The sequence below is a fragment of the Camelus ferus genome, chromosome 2, assembly GCF_009834535.1.
Source record: "Camelus ferus isolate YT-003-E chromosome 2, BCGSAC_Cfer_1.0, whole genome shotgun sequence".
In the NCBI taxonomy this organism is placed as follows: domain Eukaryota; kingdom Metazoa; phylum Chordata; class Mammalia; order Artiodactyla; family Camelidae; genus Camelus; species Camelus ferus.
This window is the reverse complement of record NC_045697.1, coordinates 47,119,436-47,141,815: the sequence shown is the minus strand read 5'-3', so window position 1 is coordinate 47,141,815 and position 22,380 is coordinate 47,119,436. Positions and strand designations below refer to the sequence as shown.

The 22,380-nt window shown below is 38.8% G+C and overlaps 2 protein-coding genes across 6 annotated transcripts in view; one reads left to right on the top strand and one right to left on the bottom strand.

The window, feature by feature from the left end:
- BMP2K (BMP2 inducible kinase) overlaps positions 1 to 18,258 on the top strand; it is a 116,283-nt gene extending 98,025 nt beyond the window's left edge. The window contains exons 15-16 of one of the 2 annotated variants that reach the window (XM_032457206.1): positions 907 to 1,017; positions 16,023 to 18,258. In XM_032457206.1, the coding sequence (XP_032313097.1) occupies positions 907 to 1,017; positions 16,023 to 17,425 (1,514 nt within the window). In that variant the 3' untranslated portion in view covers positions 17,426 to 18,258. The remainder of the gene's footprint in view (positions 1 to 906; positions 1,018 to 16,022) is intronic. The other variant, XM_032457212.1, reaches the window with a different exon arrangement.
- Positions 17,320 to 22,380, bottom strand: part of PAQR3 (progestin and adipoQ receptor family member 3) — a 27,387-nt gene continuing 22,326 nt past the window's right edge. Inside the window, exon 8 of one of the 4 annotated variants that reach the window (XR_001366791.2) lies at positions 17,320 to 17,455. Coding sequence is in view for 1 of the 4 variants with exons in the window: in XM_014564037.2 (XP_014419523.1) it covers positions 17,415 to 17,455 (41 nt within the window). In the remaining 3 variants the exon portion in view is untranslated. Of the gene's footprint in view, positions 17,456 to 21,547; positions 21,876 to 22,380 lie in introns of those variants that run through there. The other 3 variants (XM_014564037.2, XM_014564036.2, XR_004311705.1) reach the window with 3 other exon arrangements.

Genomic DNA, 22,380 nt, shown 5'->3' with positions numbered 1-22,380 from the left:
GCGTGATCTTCCCCAGGGGTCATCTACTCCCGCCTCCTTGGGGTCTTTTCTCACCTGGTACCTATTAGAACCACTCTGTTACTGCAGCCTGTGCCCACTCCCTTAGTTGCTTTTAGGTTGTCTACATTTTTCTTTCTAGCTTTTTTCTTTTTAAACGTACTGTCCATATTTCTCATTACGTTCGTTGCTTATCGGTTGTTTTTCCATGCCAGCATATAAACTCCACGAGGGCAGGAGTCCTCTTTTTGTTTGACGTTGCATGGCTGTTGCCTAGAAGAGTGACTGGCACATACTAGATGCTCTACCATTTGCTGAGTGAAAGAATGAATTCTGTTGTTAAGGCTTTTAATTTAGTAGAGAAACATCTCCATCTTTGTATCTGCATGTGTGAGAATGGTTTAACAAAATAATATGAGAAATGAACAGTGACATATAATGAAGTAATGTGTAATGAGTTACTTTTTATTGCTATTGAGAAATAAGATTTACTTATTTTATGAATGAGTGACCATTTGCAATATTTTTTCCGTATGTATTTTTGGAGAAAGTCTGCCAAATACGTCTCTGTTTAGTAATCTGGGTTTAACTTCAGATCCAATATGTTACAACTGAAAGACAACTGGTATTTAAGTAAACCAAAGCAAGTCATTTATTAGGTTAATTGTATTTAGTGAAATCTAGCACTGTGATTATATTGTTAAACTCGGCTTCGTAGCATCAAATATGCATTAAACTCAGGACCACCCCCTAATACTTAAACAAATGAACTTTGAATCTAAAATTTTTCAAGAAGGCTATTGCTTTGTTTAATTTTCACTTTTATTTAACTGTATGACACTTTTTTTAAATTTAAAGATCCTTTTGTTTTTATTTTACTTTTTGTTTTGTTTCGTCTTATTTTTGCAGATAGGCTCAAGGAGAGAGCACCCTCAGATAAGAATGTAGAGCCACTTTCTGCTCCACATGAGCATCCTCCAGAAGATCCTTTTGGTTCTGTTCCTTTCATTTCTCACTCAGGCAAGTTACATATGTAACGTCATCACTATCATTAAAAAGTACACACAAGAACGATCACAAGAGCCAGAAACTTTATTCATGTAAAGTCAAAGTAAGAATCAAGTGTTAGTTACGGAAAATAGAACAGGAAATTATTTTAACCTATAGCCATTCTAGTCTTCCAAACGTTCTTTCCAGTGGGTTCTTCAATTTGTGCCTTTTGCCAACCCAGAAAAATGCAGATTTGCATAATGGAACTATAACTGTTTCTTTCTGCCTTGACTATTGGGTACTACTGAAAAAATTTATGCATGAAAATATCTCTCCCTTTTAATATTAAGATATGTTTAAAGACAATTTATACTTAGCTTTTGTTTAAATATTCTGTTTTCCTAGTTTATACATGCTCTTGTAGCCGCATTTAAAAAGTATTAGTGATTTTGTACTTGTCACAATTTGTGATAAATTACCTACTCTTTTCTTCTTACATCCTTGTTTTGATTTTAAGCCAAAATGTAAAAGTTGTTATTATCCACTATTTAAAAAATATTTGTAATAGTATTTTCAAAGTAATTACCCAGTTAGCACTGGCGAAGATCCTAGGATGGAGTTGGACACCTCTTTGTCATAAATGGATTCGTCTGTGTATATGGTTATAGTGGAAAACCTGAGTTTAATCTTAAAAAAAGGGAACTGTATTGGAGGAAATCATGCTTTGCTAGAAGGTAAAAGTTTTGTTTCATATATTCAAGGTAACTGTCAACCATGTTCTTTGGTTCTGTTTCTTTTATTTCTCACTTGGGCAAGTTACATATGTAACATCATCACTATCATTTAAAGAAATATGTGCGAGAGGGAACAACAAAAGAAAAATGCATGAATGTAACGCCAAAATAAGACATAGGCGTCCGGAATTTCTGATGAGTACATTGAGGCAATGTCATAGCCTTTCATCATTCAGATTTGGTTATCCAGAACATGTAGCACAGTAACTAAGAGTGTTTCTACCTACATACTTTCACATTCTGTGTTTTTACTCTCTGACATTTATTGAAAATAGTCCTTTTTTTTTTTTTTGGTCATTTTCTGTTCATTTTCTTCCAGTTATCTTTTTTGTGAATGACATGATATCATTAACTGGGGAAGACAGTTTTCTGTGTCTGTTTTATCTGCATAGATGCATTCCCTCACTCCTCCAATACCCTAGGTCATAAAATGTTACCTTTTAAAAAAAATTCTAATAGTTCAGATGGTCTTCAAAGGCTCTCCAGAACACGGTGACTTCGTATTGATCGATTTGTGGCAGAAAGCGGGTTCAGCGCTAGCTCTCATTCATTCTCTGGAGGGAATTGCATAATCCTTTGGGTTTGCACGGATCTGTATGACGTCTTCTCTGTTCTCTAATAGCTCAGAAAGAACCTGGGGAAGTGAAGAGTAGAATCAGGAATTAGAGTAAGCCTCACTGATTTGCCTTTTTCCCTGGACTACCTTATTTTGGGGTTGGCCTAGGATTTTTGAGGTTAGAAATACGCTCACAGATTTGAGCTTGATTCCTGCTGTTTTTTTCCTTTTGCTGTATTTAACATCTTTATTAGATTTTAAGCTTATTAAGGGTTGAAAACATGAGTTTTCTTTGAATCCTTCCCCGTAGCTAATCCAGTAAGTACATTTAAATATTCACTGGATGTATGAACAAAGTATGACTATTCCTAAAAATTCACCGTCCTTAGTGTTAGGTCAATGACCATAAAAATGTCCTTTGATATCAGTGCTACCCCTCCAAAAATATTTTTAGATTTAGTGCTAATATGAACGTTGGAATAGTTTGGTTATGAAAAATTGAGTACATAGGCTTGAATAAAGGAGATAAATGGTCACCAGAGAAATGTGCCTTCAGAGAGAAGAAAAGATGATCACTTTGCTATATTAGCATTGTTAATTTATTTTTATCAGATTCAAAATACATAATTAAAATTTTAAAAATCCCAGAATAACTTACTGCCACTGACCTGTTCATCACCAAGCTAGAAATACTTTGTTATAAATATTTTTTAAATAACAGTAAACTATTTGAAGGCATTTATTTTCTTCTAATAGTAAAATAATTAAATCTCTGAAACAAAAATTAACTTCTTCATAAGCTTTAGGAAAAAATTGGAAAAAGAAAAAGGATTTCTACCCAATGAAAATGTCTTGCACCTGGCAGTGTGAGCATCTGGAGATTTATAGGACTAGGACAGAAGGAAGGTAAGAAACTAGGTCTAAGTGAGTGTGTGTTTGTGTACAATACAGAGTGATGTGTATCTGATAAGCCAGCTTACTTGAATCTTGAGAGCTGACAATTACTGAACGTAATTTAATTTTGGGTAAACCCCATAGAGAATAAGATAAATTCAGTCATGAGGCAGATGCTGTAAGAATTTTAGAGGCAAAATGCATTTAAGAAGACCCGCTGTCCTGAATCTAGTGCTCCTCACACCGGCTTTGTGAGTTGTGTTCTTTTTATTTTGAAAGAAAAATTTCCATTAAAACTTTTAATCTTAACTTTGAAATTAGAATGGATTAGTTTTTACTTTGCTTTTCTTCAGTTTATCATAATTTTATAAAATTATTTTTAACCTAAGTTTTTAGGTAAAAATAATGTATGTATCTGCTTTAAAAAGTTGGATTTAACAAGGCTTATACTGAAAAACGTCATTTCTCCGCCTGCTCCGTCCCTGTCCCCTTACCCTGTTCAAACTCCCTAGAGGTAATATTTCACTTCCGACACTTTAATATGTATGACATACTTATTCTTCAATTTCTTACTTTTTTCTTCAATTTTAGATAATATCTGCAGACTTCCTATTATGGAAAATGATGGTGGAGATTAATTACACTGTTAGCACTCAGCCAGAATCAGAAGCACATGTCCTTTCCCTGCCTTCCAGTACAGCTCTGACACAGTTGTTGGTTGCCAGTGTTCAATGTGTACATTTTCTGAATATGTAAATATTTGTCACCACTGAGGTCCAGTATGCCATGATAACATTTCCTTTCTTCTCTAAGGTTTTATTTTTCCTGGAGTTAATTTTAATGATGTCTATAAAAATGACTGTGTTTTTGTTCCCTTGGTTTTCTATGTACCCTGTCGTTGATTCATCATCTCCGCTTAGAAGTGTAAATTTCCTCCCAGTTTAATGTGGCTGTCGTTTTCATTTTTGCTCGATTACGTCTCCCATGGAGCTCTGCAGTGGGAGTTGGTTGCTTCCTGTGTCTGCCACACACTCATCATCCTAGTGTTTCCTTTTACCCACTGATCTTTCTGGGAATTCTTGGATCTCCTCTCTTCCTCCTTCTTGGTTAGTAGAGCAACTCCTCTAGTAGTTTCTTGAGAAAGTATATATACATGAGAGGAAAACTTTTAAACTTTGCTGCCTAGAAATATCTTTTTTTCCCTAACCTAGCACTTGACTGATAATTTGTCAGGGTGACTAGTTCTATGTTGGACATAATTTTCCTTGTGAATTTTCCTGCTTCGTTGAAGTCTAGCTTCCAAAAAAGAGGGAAGGAGTTGCAGCTAGAGGAATGGCTGCCCCGTGGGCTCGTAACCCCAGGCCCCACACCTCTGTGGTCCAGAGGCGAAAATACCTGCTGCTGCTCCTTCTTAGCCGTGTGTACTGCGGATCTGCTACCGTCAGCAGCCTGCCTTAGTTTGTCCAAACAGATGCATCTTTCTGTTTGTTGCCTTAGCTATGATGTCACTTTCAGACTTTTTAGGAAGCTTAGCTGAAGATAATATTTTGGTAGACCTTGTCTTAAAATGAATCAAATCTAGCTTTTCTTATTTTTAGACATTTCTTTATGGGCAAAATTAAATTTTATAATTACTCATTTATACAGAAATCAAGTAATTACACCAAAAATCTGGTGCTGTATATAAAGGGAATATCTTAGTCCATAAATTGGTATTTTAATTATAATGAGATTATATATGCCTTCTATTGTAGGTTACTAAACTGATATGAGTAGGGAGGTGTATCACAATGAACAATTTACTTTGGAATGATAAAGCCTGGGGTATGAATCCTAGTTCTGTCACAGATTAACCATGTGATACTGGGTGTGGCCTGATTTCTTGTAGGGTTTCTTAAACTGGGGATAATATTAGCTATTTGATGAGATTATGAAAGGACCAAACGAGAAAATGTTATACACAGACACACAAACATCCTTGATGTTGGTTGCTGTTGTGATTGGTGGTGGTGGTAGTGTTATTAAATAGTATTGTTCCTACTTACCACTAAATTCCAAAATCTTAGTGTTAAATAAGTTTTGTAGCTGCTCTCCAACTAGTAGTACAGAGTTCCAGTAATAACAGGCTAATTAACTGAATGAAACCTTTCAATAAAGTGGAGAACCTGTTTGTGAAGCTGTCCCCTACCAAGAGCTGTTTTAGTGGTGCCATTTCTGTTTTTACTAGAGCATTAGCTATCAGTATTCAGGACAGTGTCCACATAAACATCATGTTAAAAGCATGGTGTCTGTTCCCAGTCCTGAAACACACCCAGCCTTCCTTCTCCCTGAGGCGTCGTGCCACAGTTAGTTTGTATACTAACGTGAGATGTGTGGCTCTGTGAATTACAGCGTAGACCATCTCACTTTAATAAACACTCTCAACTTCTGAAACACACCGTATTTGAAGAATTTTGTCACTGAGATTTTAGATTTCTTGTATTGCAGTTCATTTTTAATTAGGTTTAGTGAACTTCCCTCCCCTACTCTCCCAAACTCCAGACTTACCTCCTGTGTCATGTCATCTGACAGGAAGTGGAATTGAATTTCGGGTTGGGAAAGGTCACATTAGATATAGCAAATACTTGTTGGAACATAAATTATTACAGGTTGTCAGTCTAAATGCTTATAAGCCATGATGAGGTGTATTGTTTTTACCTTTAGATTCTAGTAATTCTTGAAGATGAAGAATTTTTCTGTTCCAGAATGTCAGCAATAATGGTTACCATTTATGGAACTCTATTATATACATACAGTGGAAACTGAGGCTCAGAGAGGGGGTCAATGGCCTAAGATCAGATTGTTTATAAGTAGGAATCCAGCTCTGTCTTATGTTAAATTCTGCTCTGTAAATAGTAGCAAAATGAATAAAGGTGTTAAGTGGCCTGTTTCAAATAAAAATCTACAGTAATACGAGTAATGTAATAGAAATGCTGGTTTTATGGCATTTTTAACGTGGCTGGCAAATACTGCTCACAACCAGTATGATTCTCTTCTTACACACAGGCCTGTCATTTGGCCTGACTTCAGAGAAATCGTACAGATTTTGATAAAACCTTCTAATCCACTAATCCTTGGGTCTGGCATGGTAAATTGCTGAGAAATGATGGCAGGCAGTATGCTTCCAATTCTAAGTGAGCTGTAAAGTCTTCCAGCCCCTCCCTTATACCCTAAATGATGAGACAACAGAAGGCATGTAATTATAATAGCAGTTTCAAGCCATTCATCCCCTATAATCCGATAGCAAGAAAAAGAACATCAGAACAAAATATTCTTGAAACTGGAAGCTTCTTATATGATTAAAAACGTACCACCTGTTTTATAACTAAAAGAACTGTCCTCTAAAAGATAGAAACCTGATTAGAAGAAGGTAATACGAATGGTATAATGCAAATATGCTCCTCTCCCCACATTTTTGGGACATATTCTAAATATTTCAAATTTTTGGATATAGTTTATAAAGTTTCACTTATGTAATTTACGGATACATTTGCAATATTTATTTAAAATAGTGTGGCATGAACTAGTATCTCATTCTTTTCACAATGTATTTGTTTTAAAAGATACTAATAATAAGTGTATGAAAGCCTATGAAAATTGATATAAATTTTAGCTTTTAAGTTTGGAATCCTCTTTTGGACTGTGCAAGACTGTCATGTCTTTGAAATTTTAACATCTAGAAATATCCTTAATGAGAACTTGAGCATGGAATAGGTGAATTCGTGTTCTTAAATTCGTTTGGTTAGGTAAGCTGGTTCTTCAGAACCTCCCAATTGTTTTTATGTTGTCAATCATTTTCCCAGATCACTAGAATCAGGATTGGTACATGGGTTTCACAACTATTAAAGTGAATGATAGGCTTCTTGAAGTCAGGAAATGTCTTGTCTTTGTATGCTGTACAATACCTTGATGAATGAATTCATTATCAATATACTTTGATAATCTAATATAAACTTTCTCTCTCTCACACCTTAATAGTTAATGAACTTTCACTAGATAAGATGAATTTTATTAATGTTCAGCTCTATCAGGTAAGTCCCATTATTGTCCTTATTTTATATATGAGGAAGCAGGGACTTTTCTGGAAGTTAATCTTCCATATTTTGTAAAGTTGAATATTCATTTTTGATAAAGCCTTATAATATTTCTAGAACTTAACCCTACAGATTATTAAATACTTAGGTACAGCGTATTCAACAAATAACTATTTGCTGAAATAGAAACAATACTGTGCTCATTTTATTAGTTTTTTTGTTTGTTTGTTTTTACTTTTCAGAGGTAGCTTTGTAAAGGGGATACAAAAAAAAAACACAGGACAAGTATGTGGTTGTATTTTGTAGAAGGTTGGTGCTAAGCTATATTGAATGTTTGCTGGTAATGATATTCTACTGGTAGTTGAATTGTAGAATTTACAGGTGAGAGTTTTAAACTAGTGTCATCAGCAGAGAAATCACTATGGCCTTAAACTTGGGCAAGTCATTCAGCTTTTTCCTAGTTTCAGATTCTTTATGTACGAAAAGAGATTGGACTGTATCTTTAAAAATCCCTCCTTGTTTGTTTTGTTTTGTTTGTTTTTGCATTCAAGCTATAGTTGAAACTATGAAACAGGATGAAGGAAGAAATGGGAGGAGAAATAAGAAATCCAGGGCGTGAGCTTTGGTTGCATATCTTTGATTTGGTAGGAAGTCATAACAGTGATCGGACATGGAAAGCAAGGGGAACATTTTTGAAGATGTGGTTAAAAAGACTGAAGAGGAAAGATTAGAAAACCTTCCAGAGCATTTTCACCTTGATGTTGTGGGAGCCTAAATGGTGGGGAGTTCAGAGATACTCTATGAAAAACCCTTGGCCCTGCATTTGTGCTCAGGACAATCTTAGTTATGGTCCTCTCTAATTCATTTCTCAGTACCATGGGCAGTATATAGTGAGTACTCTGTAAATCACTATGAAATGATGGCGTGATGCATTAGCAGTAACAGTAATTGAGCCCCCCTTGCTGAGCCCCTGCAGCGTGCCAGCACTGCTGTACGCACTCGACGTGGGCTCTCTCATCCCGGCTGCGGCTCTGTGAGGCGGATGCCATTGTTACTCCTACTTTACAGAGAGACAGTGAGACACCAAGTAGTAACCCGACTTCAGCTGAGAACACAGGTCATCAAAGGACACTTTCATTTAGTATCCTCTGCTCATGAAGGAAGGAAAGTGTGCTATATATTTTTAAATAGACAGTTACCAAACAGTTAATTTGGAATTCTCACTTATTTAGTGAATGCCTGTTATTTTACAGACCGTACTGACCAATTGAAGCACTGCTTTAGTTGGCTTTGAACTACTACCTTAAAATTGTAAATATGAGGTATATGAAGCCATGAAGCAGTGAGAATAAGGAGAACTTTCGTGTGTAAATCAGTACCAGTTCTCTTGACACTTAGTGACTTCCATGGCTCTGACTTTTTTTTTCAATACTTAACCAGGAATTTCCTCAAGAGACAGCTTACCTGCTACACAAGAGAATTTAATGCTTAATAACCCATCATTGCTGTTCTTAATGATTTACCCAAATCTGCCTTGTCTATGTTAGTTACTCACTTTATTCTCAGGATTTGGCTCTGGTTGGATTTTGGCTGTTTGCAGCAAGCAAACCCAGCCTCCAAAGATGAGGACTACTCAAAAAGCTGAAATTTTTACAGTCTGTAGTTCCAAGGCACATAACAGAAATAAAAATATTCTGATTATAAGCCATCAAAATACAATATCCTACTGTATTTAGTTTGAGGAAGGAAGAGTGCCCTACTTAGAACCAAAAATAAAAAATTGGTCAGCATTTGAAATTTTACAATGCTTTACCAAAATCAATTAATTGTGAAAAAATGCAGCAATTGAGGTATGATCCTGGGCACAGTCTAGACATTTGTTTATGTTTTAAGTACATGTTCCTAGTGCTTATTGTAAATATTATAGCTCCCTTCTGCCTCCCTGAAAACCAGCCATTTTTATGTTAATAATGCGAATCTCACTAAAGATAGGGATTATTAGGATTTGGGATATATTGAATTAAAAGGCAATATATTTAGGCTATCCTTTTGGGAAATTAACTTAAGCAGTGAAATAATCCCGATTTAAGTTTCATAGTAAATCAAATGTGTAATATTTACTCTAACAACTTGGAAGAAACAGTCTGGCACCAGGAGCAAACAGTAGGAATATCTGAATTTTTTTTTGTTGTTGTTACAGGAATATGTTTAGGTGAAGAAAAGTTGATGGCACTCAGCCATGAGGTTGCTTTTTAAAAAAAAAAAATTTATTGAAGTGTAGTTGATTTACAATGTTAGTTTCAAGTGAATAGCAAAGTGATTCAGTTATACATATATATACATATATATTTTTTTCTCCCCAGATTCTTTTCCATTATATGTTATTACAAGAAATTGAATATAGTTCCCTGTGCTATATAGTAGGCCCTTGTTGTTAACCTATTTTATATACAGTAATGTATATATGTCAATCCCTAACCCCTAATTTATCCCTCCCCACCCTTCCCCCTTTGGTAACCATGGTTTGTTTTCTGAAGTCACATTTTAAAGCAACATACATTGTACATTTGGTAACTAACTTTATAACTTGTAATACTTATTTTGACAGTCTTTTGTGCCTATGAGACAGGACTAAAAGTCTTAGAATATGTTGAAATAATTTTCATTTTGGTGTAATTCCTATTTCCTTCTCAGTTTTTCTGTAGTTTGACAATGAGACTACAACGAATCTACAGAAAGTGAAACCTCTTCTCGGATTGTTGTCACTTGTAGCTTTGGAACTTAGTTTTTCCCCAGCAGGCGGTGCGGCAGAGATGAGCACATGAACTTAAATTGTGCTTCGTGCCGCTGCATGTCTAAGTTGCACTCAGTATGCTGGCGGAGAGGTCTCCTGCTGCTCTGGACCCTACACCGCTTTGTAAAGGAGGGGAAGGACGGAGAAAGAAACATTTAAGCAGTGTCAGGATGGGTTGTGAGAATATGGGAGAAAAAAGGAATTTGGATAGGTATTTTTGATCGCCTTATTTTAGTTTTATGAAGGAGTGACAACAAAGAAGTAAAACCAGTCAGTCTACACCAACCAGAAATTTCCCCAGTTGCCCGTACTTTTCAAGGGTGTATCTGAAACCATGAAGATGGGATAGATCACTGCATGTATCTCTTCTCGCTCTATTTGAAAGCATTCTTTCTTTTACTGTGCTCTCAACTCTGGCTATTTACAAATCAGAGATACAGTTTCTGGGATCCAGATTGCACCCTGGTGGTGTGTGAATATATATTTGTTTGCCTCCTTATTTTTGGGCAGTTCTACAGTGGACCGAGCCACTCTTGAATTAGCCATAGATGTGTACCCTCCTCTCCCCTCTCCATCCTCTTCCCTCCCATTTAGATCTATCTTCAGCCATCAAGTCCAGAAAAGTTGATAGGAAATTGGAGAAGGATGGCTGAGATAACTGAGTTGGGCCTTGCCCTGGAGATGATGACAGTGAACTTTATGGAGTGCTCATTACGTGTCAGGCACTATTTTAAGTCCTTTCTTTACAACAATCCTACAAAATAGACCTGTTCTTATATTATTCTTTCATAACATAACAGTATACATATTCCTCATGTATGAGGGAGCAGAGTAGAGGATTTAGCTGTGATCTTATCAGAGACTGTTACTGGGTTAACTTTGTTAGCTGAGTATTAATTGTTCATAGGGAGAGAATAACAATAAATAGATAAACTGAAATTATTATTAACAAAGAGGGTTTTTTGGCGATAGTTTTTTTTCCTTTCAGAGAAAAAGTCCATGATCATGGTTCCATTTAAAATGCTGAAAAGCTAGAAACAACCTGGAGGGTCTATAGGTAAATAGTTAAACATTATACATACAGTGTTTCTTCATGTTTCTGCCAGAATTGATAGTGGACTATACTGATATCTGTAAAGGTGCATTAAAAATGGTAAGTGAAAAAACCCCACAAATTTATATCCACACTCACCATTTAAAAAGTAGATCTGCATAGCACTTTACAACGAAGACAGGCATATCTGTATCAATACAACTTTGAGAAGCTGACAAAGGGTAGACAGAGTAGGAAGTAGAAAGTGAGAACTGTGCTTTGGAGAGCAGAGTTGGGCAGCTGGGTAAAGGAAACGATTGCTTTAGAAGACTGGGCTTAATGTAAGAATACAAAAAGAAGGTCAATTGAAGGACTTTGTCCCATTTTTAATGTTCCAGAAAACTTCCAGGAACAGAACTCTCTGCCCTAGAAATGGAGTTTGTTCCAGGGAAATTGTAGAGTAGCATTTTTCCCAAGTGCTTTTTGCAAAATTGTTTATAAAGGTTAATAGGCATTACATGTAAATAAAAGTGTAGTGAACAAATTTGGGAAATCCTAGGTTTTATAAAATAAGATTCTTCTGTGTACCTTTTTGTGTCAGCACCTATAATATGATGAGCACCTTCCAGGTAAGGGGGGAGGCACATTATAAAGTGCAGCATTTCATAAACTCAGCAGCCTGAGACCACAAGACTGTTTGGTTCTTGGAATAGTGTTCTGCAGAAGAAACTTTAGGAAGCATATGGGAATGTTCCTGGAGGTGTCCATGAGCAGGCATGAGGGAGCATGTTGTAGCTCTCTGTGGGTAGGGGAGTAGCTTGAGGACATAATAAGTTAAAATATATTTTAGAGGGACTGTCCTGATGTGAGGGATGGGTGCAAGTCTTTGCCATTACCGTTTTTGCTTTTGAACACAAATTCATGAAAATAAATGCAACGGCTAAACTAAAAGCAATCTTTGTTTTTAATATCAGCAGTACGCTCTATGGAGAAGTCAAATGGGAATCTGCGTGTGATTTGGTTCTAATCTGTTAGGATTTAAGATAAGCTCATTATAAATATGTAAAGATACAGTATGTAGCTCTTGGCTGGTTTCAAGGAACTGGCAGATAAAATAATGGATGAAGATCATATTTGTATTCAAGTATAAGCTGATGGAATTCTCCACGTCTTCTCTCCCCGTCCCTCCTCAGCCCCACTGGATTTCCTTCCCACTCCCCACTTCAAGGTTGCCAGCGACCTGCACAACCGAGGAGAGCCAGTGGCCATTGTCTGTCCACAGTTCGCTGACCTCTCTGCATCACCCAGCTCAGTGGTCTGCTCGCTCCCCTGGCACTTTCTTGTTTGCTGTTCAGGTTCCTCTGCTGATTTCTGAATGTTTTATACCCGGGGCTCAGCATTGGATCACCTTTTCCTCTTCTGTCCTCTCCTTCTCAGGGATTTCCTTCAGACTTGTGCCTCTCTTGACATACCCTTTGCATACTGGTGACCCCCAAATCTGTTTTCTCCAGCCAAGAACTAGCCATTGTGCTCAAGACACAGATACTTGCTTGCGCTTAAATGTCTCATGGATACCTCAAACTTTGTGTCCAAAACCAAATTCTTGACAGTCTCCTTTACTTCCCAACATATTCTTTACTCACCCTTTACTGTCTTTACGTGTTAATGACAGTACCGTCCATCCAGTTTTCCTCTCCAATCTCTAATTCTGCCACTTCTGTTTTCCCTGCTGCAGCGCCGTCCAGACCACCACAATTTTAACTTGAGTCACTACAATTTCCTCTTCCCTGATCTCCCCACTTTTGCAGCCTCCTCGTATTTTCCTACATAGCAGTCAGTTATCTTTTTGAAATGTAAATTTGATCATGACAATTTAAGTAAGTCATAACATTTTGAATAAAGCCTTGCCCCAGCTCCACACTGCACACTGAATTTAGAACGAAATCCAAACTTCTTATCATGGCCTTAACGAGACCTTCACCATCTGGTCCTTACCCCTCCCTTTCCTGCCTCGTCTGGTCCAGTGTTCCCCTTGCTCCCTGTGCTCTAAGCACATGGGCCTACTTTCAGTCCCTCAAGCATGCCAGCCTCTTTCTTGACTTAGTCCTCACACATGCCGTGGCTTCCACTTGGAGCAGCCGTCTGTCTGTCCTTTGCACGGCCAGCTCCTTCTCATGTAGCTGCCCAGACTCTCGTCTCCTCAGGGAGGCCTCGGCTGACCGTCCAGAGTGGTGTCACGCACCCCTGCCCGCTGCCCCGCGACTTGCACCTCTGCTTTGTTACTTAAGAGCACCGGTCACAGCTTACGTTTACTCAGGCTCTCTGAACTCCTGAAGGCAGAGACCATGTTTATTTTATTCACCAACGTATGCCCAGTGGACAGCATGTAGAAAAGTGCCCTGAGAAATGTTCTGTTGAATCGAGAAAATGTGAGTGGCTGAATTCTGAGCTGAAGACATCTCCAGATGTAAAGGGTTTCTTTTTCTATGTAACTTGATTGTGTTCTGAATGTACTGGTGTGTGTGTAGCCACAGCTGGGCGCTCAGAGTAGTCACTGTTTTATTCAACAAAGATTGAGCACAGTGCGAGGGTAGAAATGATTGATACACGAGGTAAATGATAAATAAGGCCTGTGTCTCGAGCTCATAATTGAGTAGGGAAAACAGACAAGTAAGCAAATAATTGTCATACAGGTGAAGCTACAATTAAGGCTTGTACCAGGTTCATCAGGGGCACCATATATGGGTATTTTTTGAGGGGTGCCTCCGAAGGGCTGTGACATGGGCTGGGTCTTGAAATACAGCCGAGCACACTTGGCAAGTCAGTGGGAGTGGGAGTGCTGGAAGGACTGCGGACTGCGGTCCTGTGTTACAATGGCAGCGAGAGGTTAAAACAGCGAAGTGCTCCTTGCTGCCTGAATTGATTAGTTTCCTGTTTCTGATAGCAAACCTTAAGGGCTTAGATAGCAAGAGAGCTCAAAAAAAAAAAAAAAAAAAAAAACAAAACCAAACCTTTATCCAAATCAATGCCGTGCCTGAGTTTGAGCAGGGAGAGTTCAGGTGTGGCTATAATGACAAATACCTGGGGGAGACAGCAGAGTTTGAGGCTAAGGATGTTGTAGGACAGAATCCATAGAAGGGCCCCCGGGCTGGGCTGAGGGTTGGGACTTTAGAGAGACGCTGAAAGGTTTTCAACAGTAGCCACGTGATGAGTGTTTCAGAAGTCATTCTGGTGGCAGCATAGAGGGGCGGTTTGCGGGACATGGGACTGGAGGCAGACAGCTGAGTTCAGCGGCTGAAGAGCTGCTAGATGAGGATAAGGAGGGAATGAAATCAACAGCCGGCAGAGGGACAGGAGGGAACGGCTTCCAGAGACTAAAAATACTTGTTTGGTAGGAAGAGGGAAGATGATTTCCAGATTTCTGCTAGTTTGCAGAACTTGGTAGATGAAAGTGTTCACGAATTTAGAGGGAACTGGTGAGGAGCACATTTTAAGAGGAAAGATCTCTTTTGAAATCACTGAGCTGGAAGTAATGGTAGGATATACATATTCATGATAAGTATTAGATGAATAGGGCAGATGAGTATTTAAGGTTATATATTAGAGATCCAGTCATTACGGTGTAAGTGGCAATTAACACACAAGTAGTTAGGACCCAGGGAAGGGCATGCAGAGAGAGAGAGAGAAACAGCCAAGGACAGAACCCTGGGGAACACACATGTTTAAGATGTTAGTGAAAGAGAAGTCTCTACAAATATAACCAAGAGGGAATGGTCAGAGGTGAGAGGACAACAGTGCTGACTTTGAAAGGGAAGGAAATCACTCAGAGGTGCCCTATGCCACAGGGACCACTGTGTTAATCATGGGAAAGCAATGGTCCTTCCATCATAAGCTAATTAGTTTCCATGACTAAAGACTACTTCCAATCCTAGCTAAGTGTTTTGAAAATATCTGATCTTACAGGAGGAGAAGGGATGAATGGATATGTGGTTGGATCAATTCAAATTGTTCCCTACCTCTGGAAAATCGATATAATACACCAATGTATTGGGAGAGCATTATATTTTCATGTAAATATGCTATCTATATATACCCAACAATGAAATTGCAAAGCAATGTATTTGTTTGATGGAATTTTATTACCTATCATACAGTCAACATACCGACAGTTGAGGGTTTTATTTTTGTTTTGTTTTTTTTAAGAGGGAGTGTGCTTTTAATGTAACATATAGTAGTGTGTGATGGTTAAGGGAAGAGGTGTCATCTGGGGAAGGCAGATGTCCTTGGTACGGCCTCAGTTCAGGACCTGGTCCTTAGCTTTGATCAGGCTCTGGGGATACACTCATGCTAACCCAACTCATAAGACACTTGTTTACAAAACAAAAAACCCAAAAAAACCCAAATGCCAATTTTAAAAATTACAGTGAAACATATAGCTAAGCAGATAAGCTATTCATGCTTGTTGATCTCTGTAGGAAAACTTTATAACAGAGTTGAAATATAAAAAGAAGATTGTTAGGTAAGCATGGAATCTGAGCAGGGCATTTGGCTGGATAATCTTATTTTGAAATGGAGAAAATTTGCTTGTGTGTTATATTCAGAGTCCTGTTCTGGACGCTATAAATCAGACAGCTGTCAGTGAGGGTCTGTTATGAGTAGGTGATGTGTGGGATACAGAGACAAGTAAGTCTGTCTTTTCTGAAGGACCTGTTCATCGACTTGTGGCCAAGTGCATTCCCTAAGCCTAAGGACAAAGAGCTACCAGTATGTCTTCCTCCAAGGGAACTGCTATGCGTGCTCTGTAATGCTCTGTGTCAGTACATACTGTTTACTGGCAAATGGTTTTTGAAATGCACTGGAATGATATAATCATTTTGCTTTGACTCTTCAGGTTCTCCTGAAAAGAAAATTGAACATTCATCCATGAATCAGGAAAACAGCACTGCAAACGCTATCAAGAATAGAAAAGCAAGCCCAGTATCTAAAGACCACCGGACTGGAAAGAAAACCTCAGATAATTTGTCAGTACACGGTCAGGTGCCAAAGGCGAATGATGAATCTGAAAGTGATTTTGAATCAGACCCCCCTTCTCCTAAGAGCAGTGAAGAGGAGGAGCAAGATGATGAAGAAGTTCTCCAGGGGGAACAAGGAGATTTTAATGATGATGATACTGAACCGGAAAATCTGGGTCACAGGCCTCTCCTCATGGATTCAGAAGATGAGGAGGAGGAAGAGAAGCACAGCTCGGATTCTGATTACGAGCAGGCCAAAGCCAAGTACAGCGACTTGAGCCCTCGCTACAGAGACGGGTCTGGCAGCAGCCCGCTCCCAGATCCTGGTGTAACACTCCTCGCGCCAGCCCAGTTCCCCTCGGATGCTAGAGCCGAGGCTCCCAAGCCCGAGTTTGATGTATTTGGCGCCGTCCCCTTCTTTGCAGCACGTGCGCAACAGCCCCAACAGGGCGGCCAGGGGAAGGACCTCTCCCCTGGGCCCCGGCTTCCCGCGGGGGGACTCGAGCCGGAGGAGTTTGATGTCTTCACCAAGGCGCCCTTCAGCAGGAAGGTGACCGTCCCCGACGGCCGCGCTGTCCCCGCCTGTCCCCAGAGTGTCGATATCTTTGGCTCGACTCCATTCCAGCCCTTCTCCACGGCCACGAGCAGAAGCGACAGCCACGAGGACCTTTTCGGGCTGGTGCCCTTTGAGGAAATAACTGGGAGTCAGCAGCCAAAAGTCAAACAGCGGAGTTTACAGAAACTCTCCTCCCGCCAGAGGCGCACGAAGCCGGAGGTGGCCAAGAGCAACGGGAAGCGGCATCACGGCACCCCTACGGGCGCCAAGAAGCCGGCCAAGCCGGCCTACCGCACCCCGGAGAGGGCCCGCCGGCACCGCCGGGTGGGCCGCCGGGACTCCCAGAGCAGCAACGAGTTCCTGACCATCTCGGACTCCAAGGAGAACATCAGCGTCGCTCTGACGGATGGCAAGGACAGAGGGCACGGCCTGCAGCCCGAGGAGAGTCTGCTGGACCCCTTCGGGGCCAAGCCCTTCCACCCCCCAGACCTGCCATGGCACCCCCCTCACCAGGGCCGGAGCGACAACCCCGTCCTGCCCGGGCGGCCCAGGCCGAATTCACTGCATGGGGCCTTCCACGGGGCCGAGGCATTGAAAATGGATGATTTTGGGGCCGTGCCCTTCACAGAACTCGTGGTGCAGAGCATCCCTCCACATCAGTCCCAACAGCCCCAGCCAGTTGAACTGGACCCGTTCGGTGCTGCTCCGTTTCCTTCTAAACAGTAGAGACTTCCGGCAGACTCTTGGTATTAACTCCTGTTTCCAAAAAAAGAGTAGGCATAGTTTTATGAATTTGAAAGAAAATTTATTTGTATAGCTCTTTATATCATCCATTCTTATAGATCAATCAGAATAGGTGATTTTTAAATAAACCAAATAGAAAAAGGAAGTGTCTGCACAGGGTCGCGACTCCATGTCCCTCCCACGCAGGAGCAAAGGGAGCGAAATGGCAAAGCCTAACCCAGGGTTTCAGCTACTGACGGGACAGCACGGAAATCCGGGGAAAGCATGGCCCCTTTCCAGTCGGGCAGCCCTTGAAAGGCTGGGACTGGACGGCTGTGACATTCTTTTTCTAACTGAGTGTCACATTTGTGTGCATGTCCCAGGCTCATTCCAGAATCCAGCATTTAAAACCAAGGCTATTTGTACATACACAAGCTGCATTTGTGGACTTCTTTTTTTTTAAGATCTCTTCTAATTTCCACATGGTAAAACAAGCAAAACAAAAATCAAGTTCTCATGAAGAATGAGAAAATTATAATCTGGAGAATGCAGTCCTTACACCTTTCTCTACAAAGCAGAGCCAGAAGTCACTGACTGTTGTGCCTAAAACTGTTTCATTTAAAAAAAAAAAAAGTGCCATTAATACGGAATATCTATGTGGAAGCCTAGAAAATAAATATAAATATCTGACCGGTGGAAAAACATAAAAGAAAAAAAAAAAAACAAGAGAAAAAAACACTCAGTACTTAAGGAACACTTTATGTTCTGTTTTTTGAATAATGGCTTCTTGCTCAAAACTTTATCATGTCCCTAAGAAAGCAGATTATTGGAAAAACTGGGAGTGAGGACAAGGGTTATATAGAAATTTTCTTTTAGGAGAAAATATGTAGCTGAAACCCTGAGTTTGTGAGACGTTTACAGTGTAAAATCATGTTGCATTTACTAATGTACTTTATTAAATTACCACCTTCACCAACTAGTCCCCAAGTCATGAGCAGCAGTTTTTTAGTTCGGTCTGGAGGGTGGAGTAGTTTTAATAAAGTGCACAGAACAGTGGAACCCACAAAGCCTTATTGGCGGGACTCGCACATCCTGCTGCAAGTACCTCTGCACTAACACGAGATCTCAGAGTGGCCGTAGGTGGCAGGTGATGAGCGACTAGCATCTGAACTCTGCTAGTTAGTTGATTGTCTTTAGCGAAAAGAACCCAGCTACCAAATTGCCTTTTTTTTACATCACAAATCCTAATTAGAAACTTGAGATTTTATAGAAATTGTTTAATAAGATAGAAATGACATATATGAATTAATGTGAATATGGTATCTGTGCTTCCTGTGTCTCCATTTTAAGTTATAATTTACTGTCCTTCCTTATCAAATTAACGTTTAGAAGTTACTAGAACCCTTAAAGCTATTTACAAAAAGGAGTGGAAACTATTATCAACTGGCATTCTCTTTGATTGCTCTATTTTAAATTAACTCTCTTTGAGCCCAATTAAAATGTATTTTATGCGTAACCTTATTAGACTCTCTTAATTATAATGCCCCAGTTGGGATGAGTTATTTGCCTGTTTCCACACACAGATCTACACTTGGAAAGCAGCAAAGTATATGTAACTAAACTGTATCTTTTTTTTTTATCACTTCTCTTTTCTCTTTTATGTTTTAAATCAGATACACATTTGTAGACAACCGGGAAGCAATATGTGAATCACAGCGTAGCAGAGGCAGACCAGGCATGTCATTACTGCGTAAAGTTGTACTTTTCGAGCCCGACTGCACCAGTTACTTGTCCTTGTGCCAAAGGCAAATCTTATGTTTGCACCTTTTTTTTTTCTGATTCTCAGGTCGATTAATCCTGCTAATGCAAATGCTCAAGTAGATCTTCTTTAAAACTTTACAAAGTAGATTCAAGTGATAACTTTCTTTTAAAAGTGAAGTTGATGATTACACATAGTAAATTCATGAACTACAGTAGGTTTGTATCAAACAATTTTTTAAAAGCAAAAATCCGTTGGTTAACGTATACCCAGTATGATTCTTTGACTATTTTAGTCCTTAGCCTTGGTCTCTGCTAGACCTCATGAGTTTCATAATTTAGAAGGGGTCTCTTTGGGATGTAAACACGAAACACCTAGAGTCCATCTGATACCAAGGCCTTGCTTACACTTGTTTCTCAATACACTGAATAATTTTAAATGATGTAGACACTGATAGACACTTTGGCTTATAATGCTGGATAAATTCTAAGGAAACACTCTGACATAGCTTAAAATATTTACGTTCTTAAGTTTATTATATCACACCCCAGTGACTTTCCTTTTGAGATTATAGCTCAGAGAAAACATTTAGGACTTAGTAGGGGATCCAATGGGATAGAAATGGGGAGATTCCTTTGTGGTGAAGTAGAGGCATTTTCCCAAGGAGTAGAGAATTAGGGTTGCTTTTCATTCCCCATCATGTTCTCTCCTACTTCTGTTAGGATGGAGGTCACTCCACAGCTGATGCCCAGGTAATTCCCTTATGAGAATTATGAGAATAAAGCTCCGAAGTCATATGAAGGAGCTTAATATGTACTTGCACACAGCCCTCAGTAAAGGTTTGGCTCTATTTTGGGGTGGTCCAATTCTTGTTCAAGGAAGGAAAGTTGAAAAGAAATTATGTTCCTATTAATCAGGTGTCCTCTGAGCTTCTTTAGCATGTAAAGTAGTCAAAACTCTAAACCTGCAATACTTGAACATCACTAAGGGAAGTAAAGTATTATGAAGCTAGCAAAAGTCTGAGGCCAAAGTTATTTCTGTCCTAACAGCTTTAAGAATGCCTGTTGATTTTTAAATCATCTTTTAAAAAGTGGACCACTTGCTTAATTATTTTAATATTATCACTTCAGCAAAATGTTAGTGTTAAAAGATCAGCTTCTATGGCATTGAGGAATGTATGTGCTAACACACAAAAGTTGCTTGGTATGTGTATTAGGTGGAGGAGGAAAGGTGGTAGGCTGGATGAAGGTTTAACTAACTAGAATATTTATTGAGAAGTATCCATTGGGAAAGAGTGTAATTCTTCCACTGACACACCTCACCCCTCCCTGTGTGTGTGTCCCCGGGCACAGTTATGACATTATTTGGAACTGTAGATAGACACAGCTTTTGATCCTACCCTGATTATTGCCTGACAGCGACAGACTGTTTTGTCCTCGTCTTGCTGGTGGGAAATACTGAGGTGGAGCCCACTCCTCCAGGCTGGCGAGCAGCAGGCGGAGTCGTTTCCCTGCTCTTCAGCTTATTCTCTGCTTGGTTTATTTTAGGATTTGGTACTTCATGTCAGCATTGCTAGAAGGTACACGTGTATTAATATCACTGGGTCTGAGGATTTGGGGTACATTTGTTTTAATATGTAGAATGTGCAGTAAGCTTTTTCTTGTCCTTTGTCTTTTTTTTTTTTTTAGCACAATTACTTATCATTTTAGGTCCAATATTGAGCTGACAGATCTACTGTGAGAATGAGATGACATATCTACTGTGAGAATAACGTGATAGTTTATTTGAAAACTTATACACAGTGGTGTTTATATATTAAGGTAAATGTATAAACACGCATGCATGCACACAGCACATCTCTCTACCGTGGAATTAATGTGAATTTTTAAATTTTAAATGGAATTGCAACCACAATCATTACTAAAAGAACCTTCACTCCTAGTGAGGGTTGACAAAAGCCACTAAAAGAATAAGGTAGGCAGATGAAAATGCAAAGGGCCACCATTTGGGGTTATTTTTATTTAAAAATTTATTGTGCTACTTTTGAAAGAGAATTGTTTTTATTACTACGTTCTTTTTGTGATTGAAAAGTCATTGAATAGTAAGCAGTCTAGTAACAGTAAGCTACTTTTTAATTGCTGGCAAACAGCTTTAAGTGCACTTTCTTTGATTACACTTCCATTTTTTGTTAAACTTGAATTTTCTGAAGCCTTTTATGTACCACTAAGCAAATAACTTTAACTTTTAATAAACCTGATTTACATCTTTATTATATTTCTAATTGTTAAAAACATACTTTCTAAAGCTAATTTCAATCCTCAGATATAGCTGTTAGGAAACTGTTATGACATAGAACCAGTTTTTGGTTTTTTTTTGTCCTATATCTAATTAAGCACTAACTGATTTTACTAGTATGTTGCCTTTACATTGCTTATTCTTATTGACTGAATTCTGTCCCTCATTCACTTTGTTTTGTTTGAAATTTAAAGTTATTTTCTTACTGTATTTATCATACCTACTGTTTTTAATAGTCTGCTTCCTTTAAATGCAATAAATCCCAAATGGATTGCATATTCTTTATAATCGTTGACTTCTGGAGTCTCATTATTTGTCTTCTTATTAAAATTTTTGGCTGTAAACTTCTAGTCAGTTCTTCCTTTTGTACCACAAACATTAAGCACCTATTATGTAGAGCTAACAGAACAGAAAAATGAAGTGGATTAGATCTCTAAGGAGCTCAGTCTTGGGTTTAAGGACGGAAACACATTTCGACTCAGTATTTGTTCAGCAAAAACAACAGCACAACTTGCTCAGGCACTACAATTACTGATACGTACAATGATGAAGGTAGGGCAAAAACATGACTTTGAAGTAGTTTTTGAATGTTTGGCATAGTGTTTACATTATACGTAATTTATTTTTTTACACTTTTGAAACTGGTAACATATTTAACTTGAAAACTGGTTAAGCAATGTATTGCAATCCTTGATTATATCAGAAAGGAGGCTTTGGTATGTTAAAGAGAAAACCTATTTACTGCATTTGGTATCAAGATTGCAATATTATGTTATGTATTATTTCACAAACTGGAGTTGAAGCTTGGTGGCTTGTGGCAAGATTCAGTTTATTTGCTGTGAATGAACTTTTTTTTTCAGAAGGAGTAACATTTATCAAAAATTATGTGGAAAAATAAGGGCTT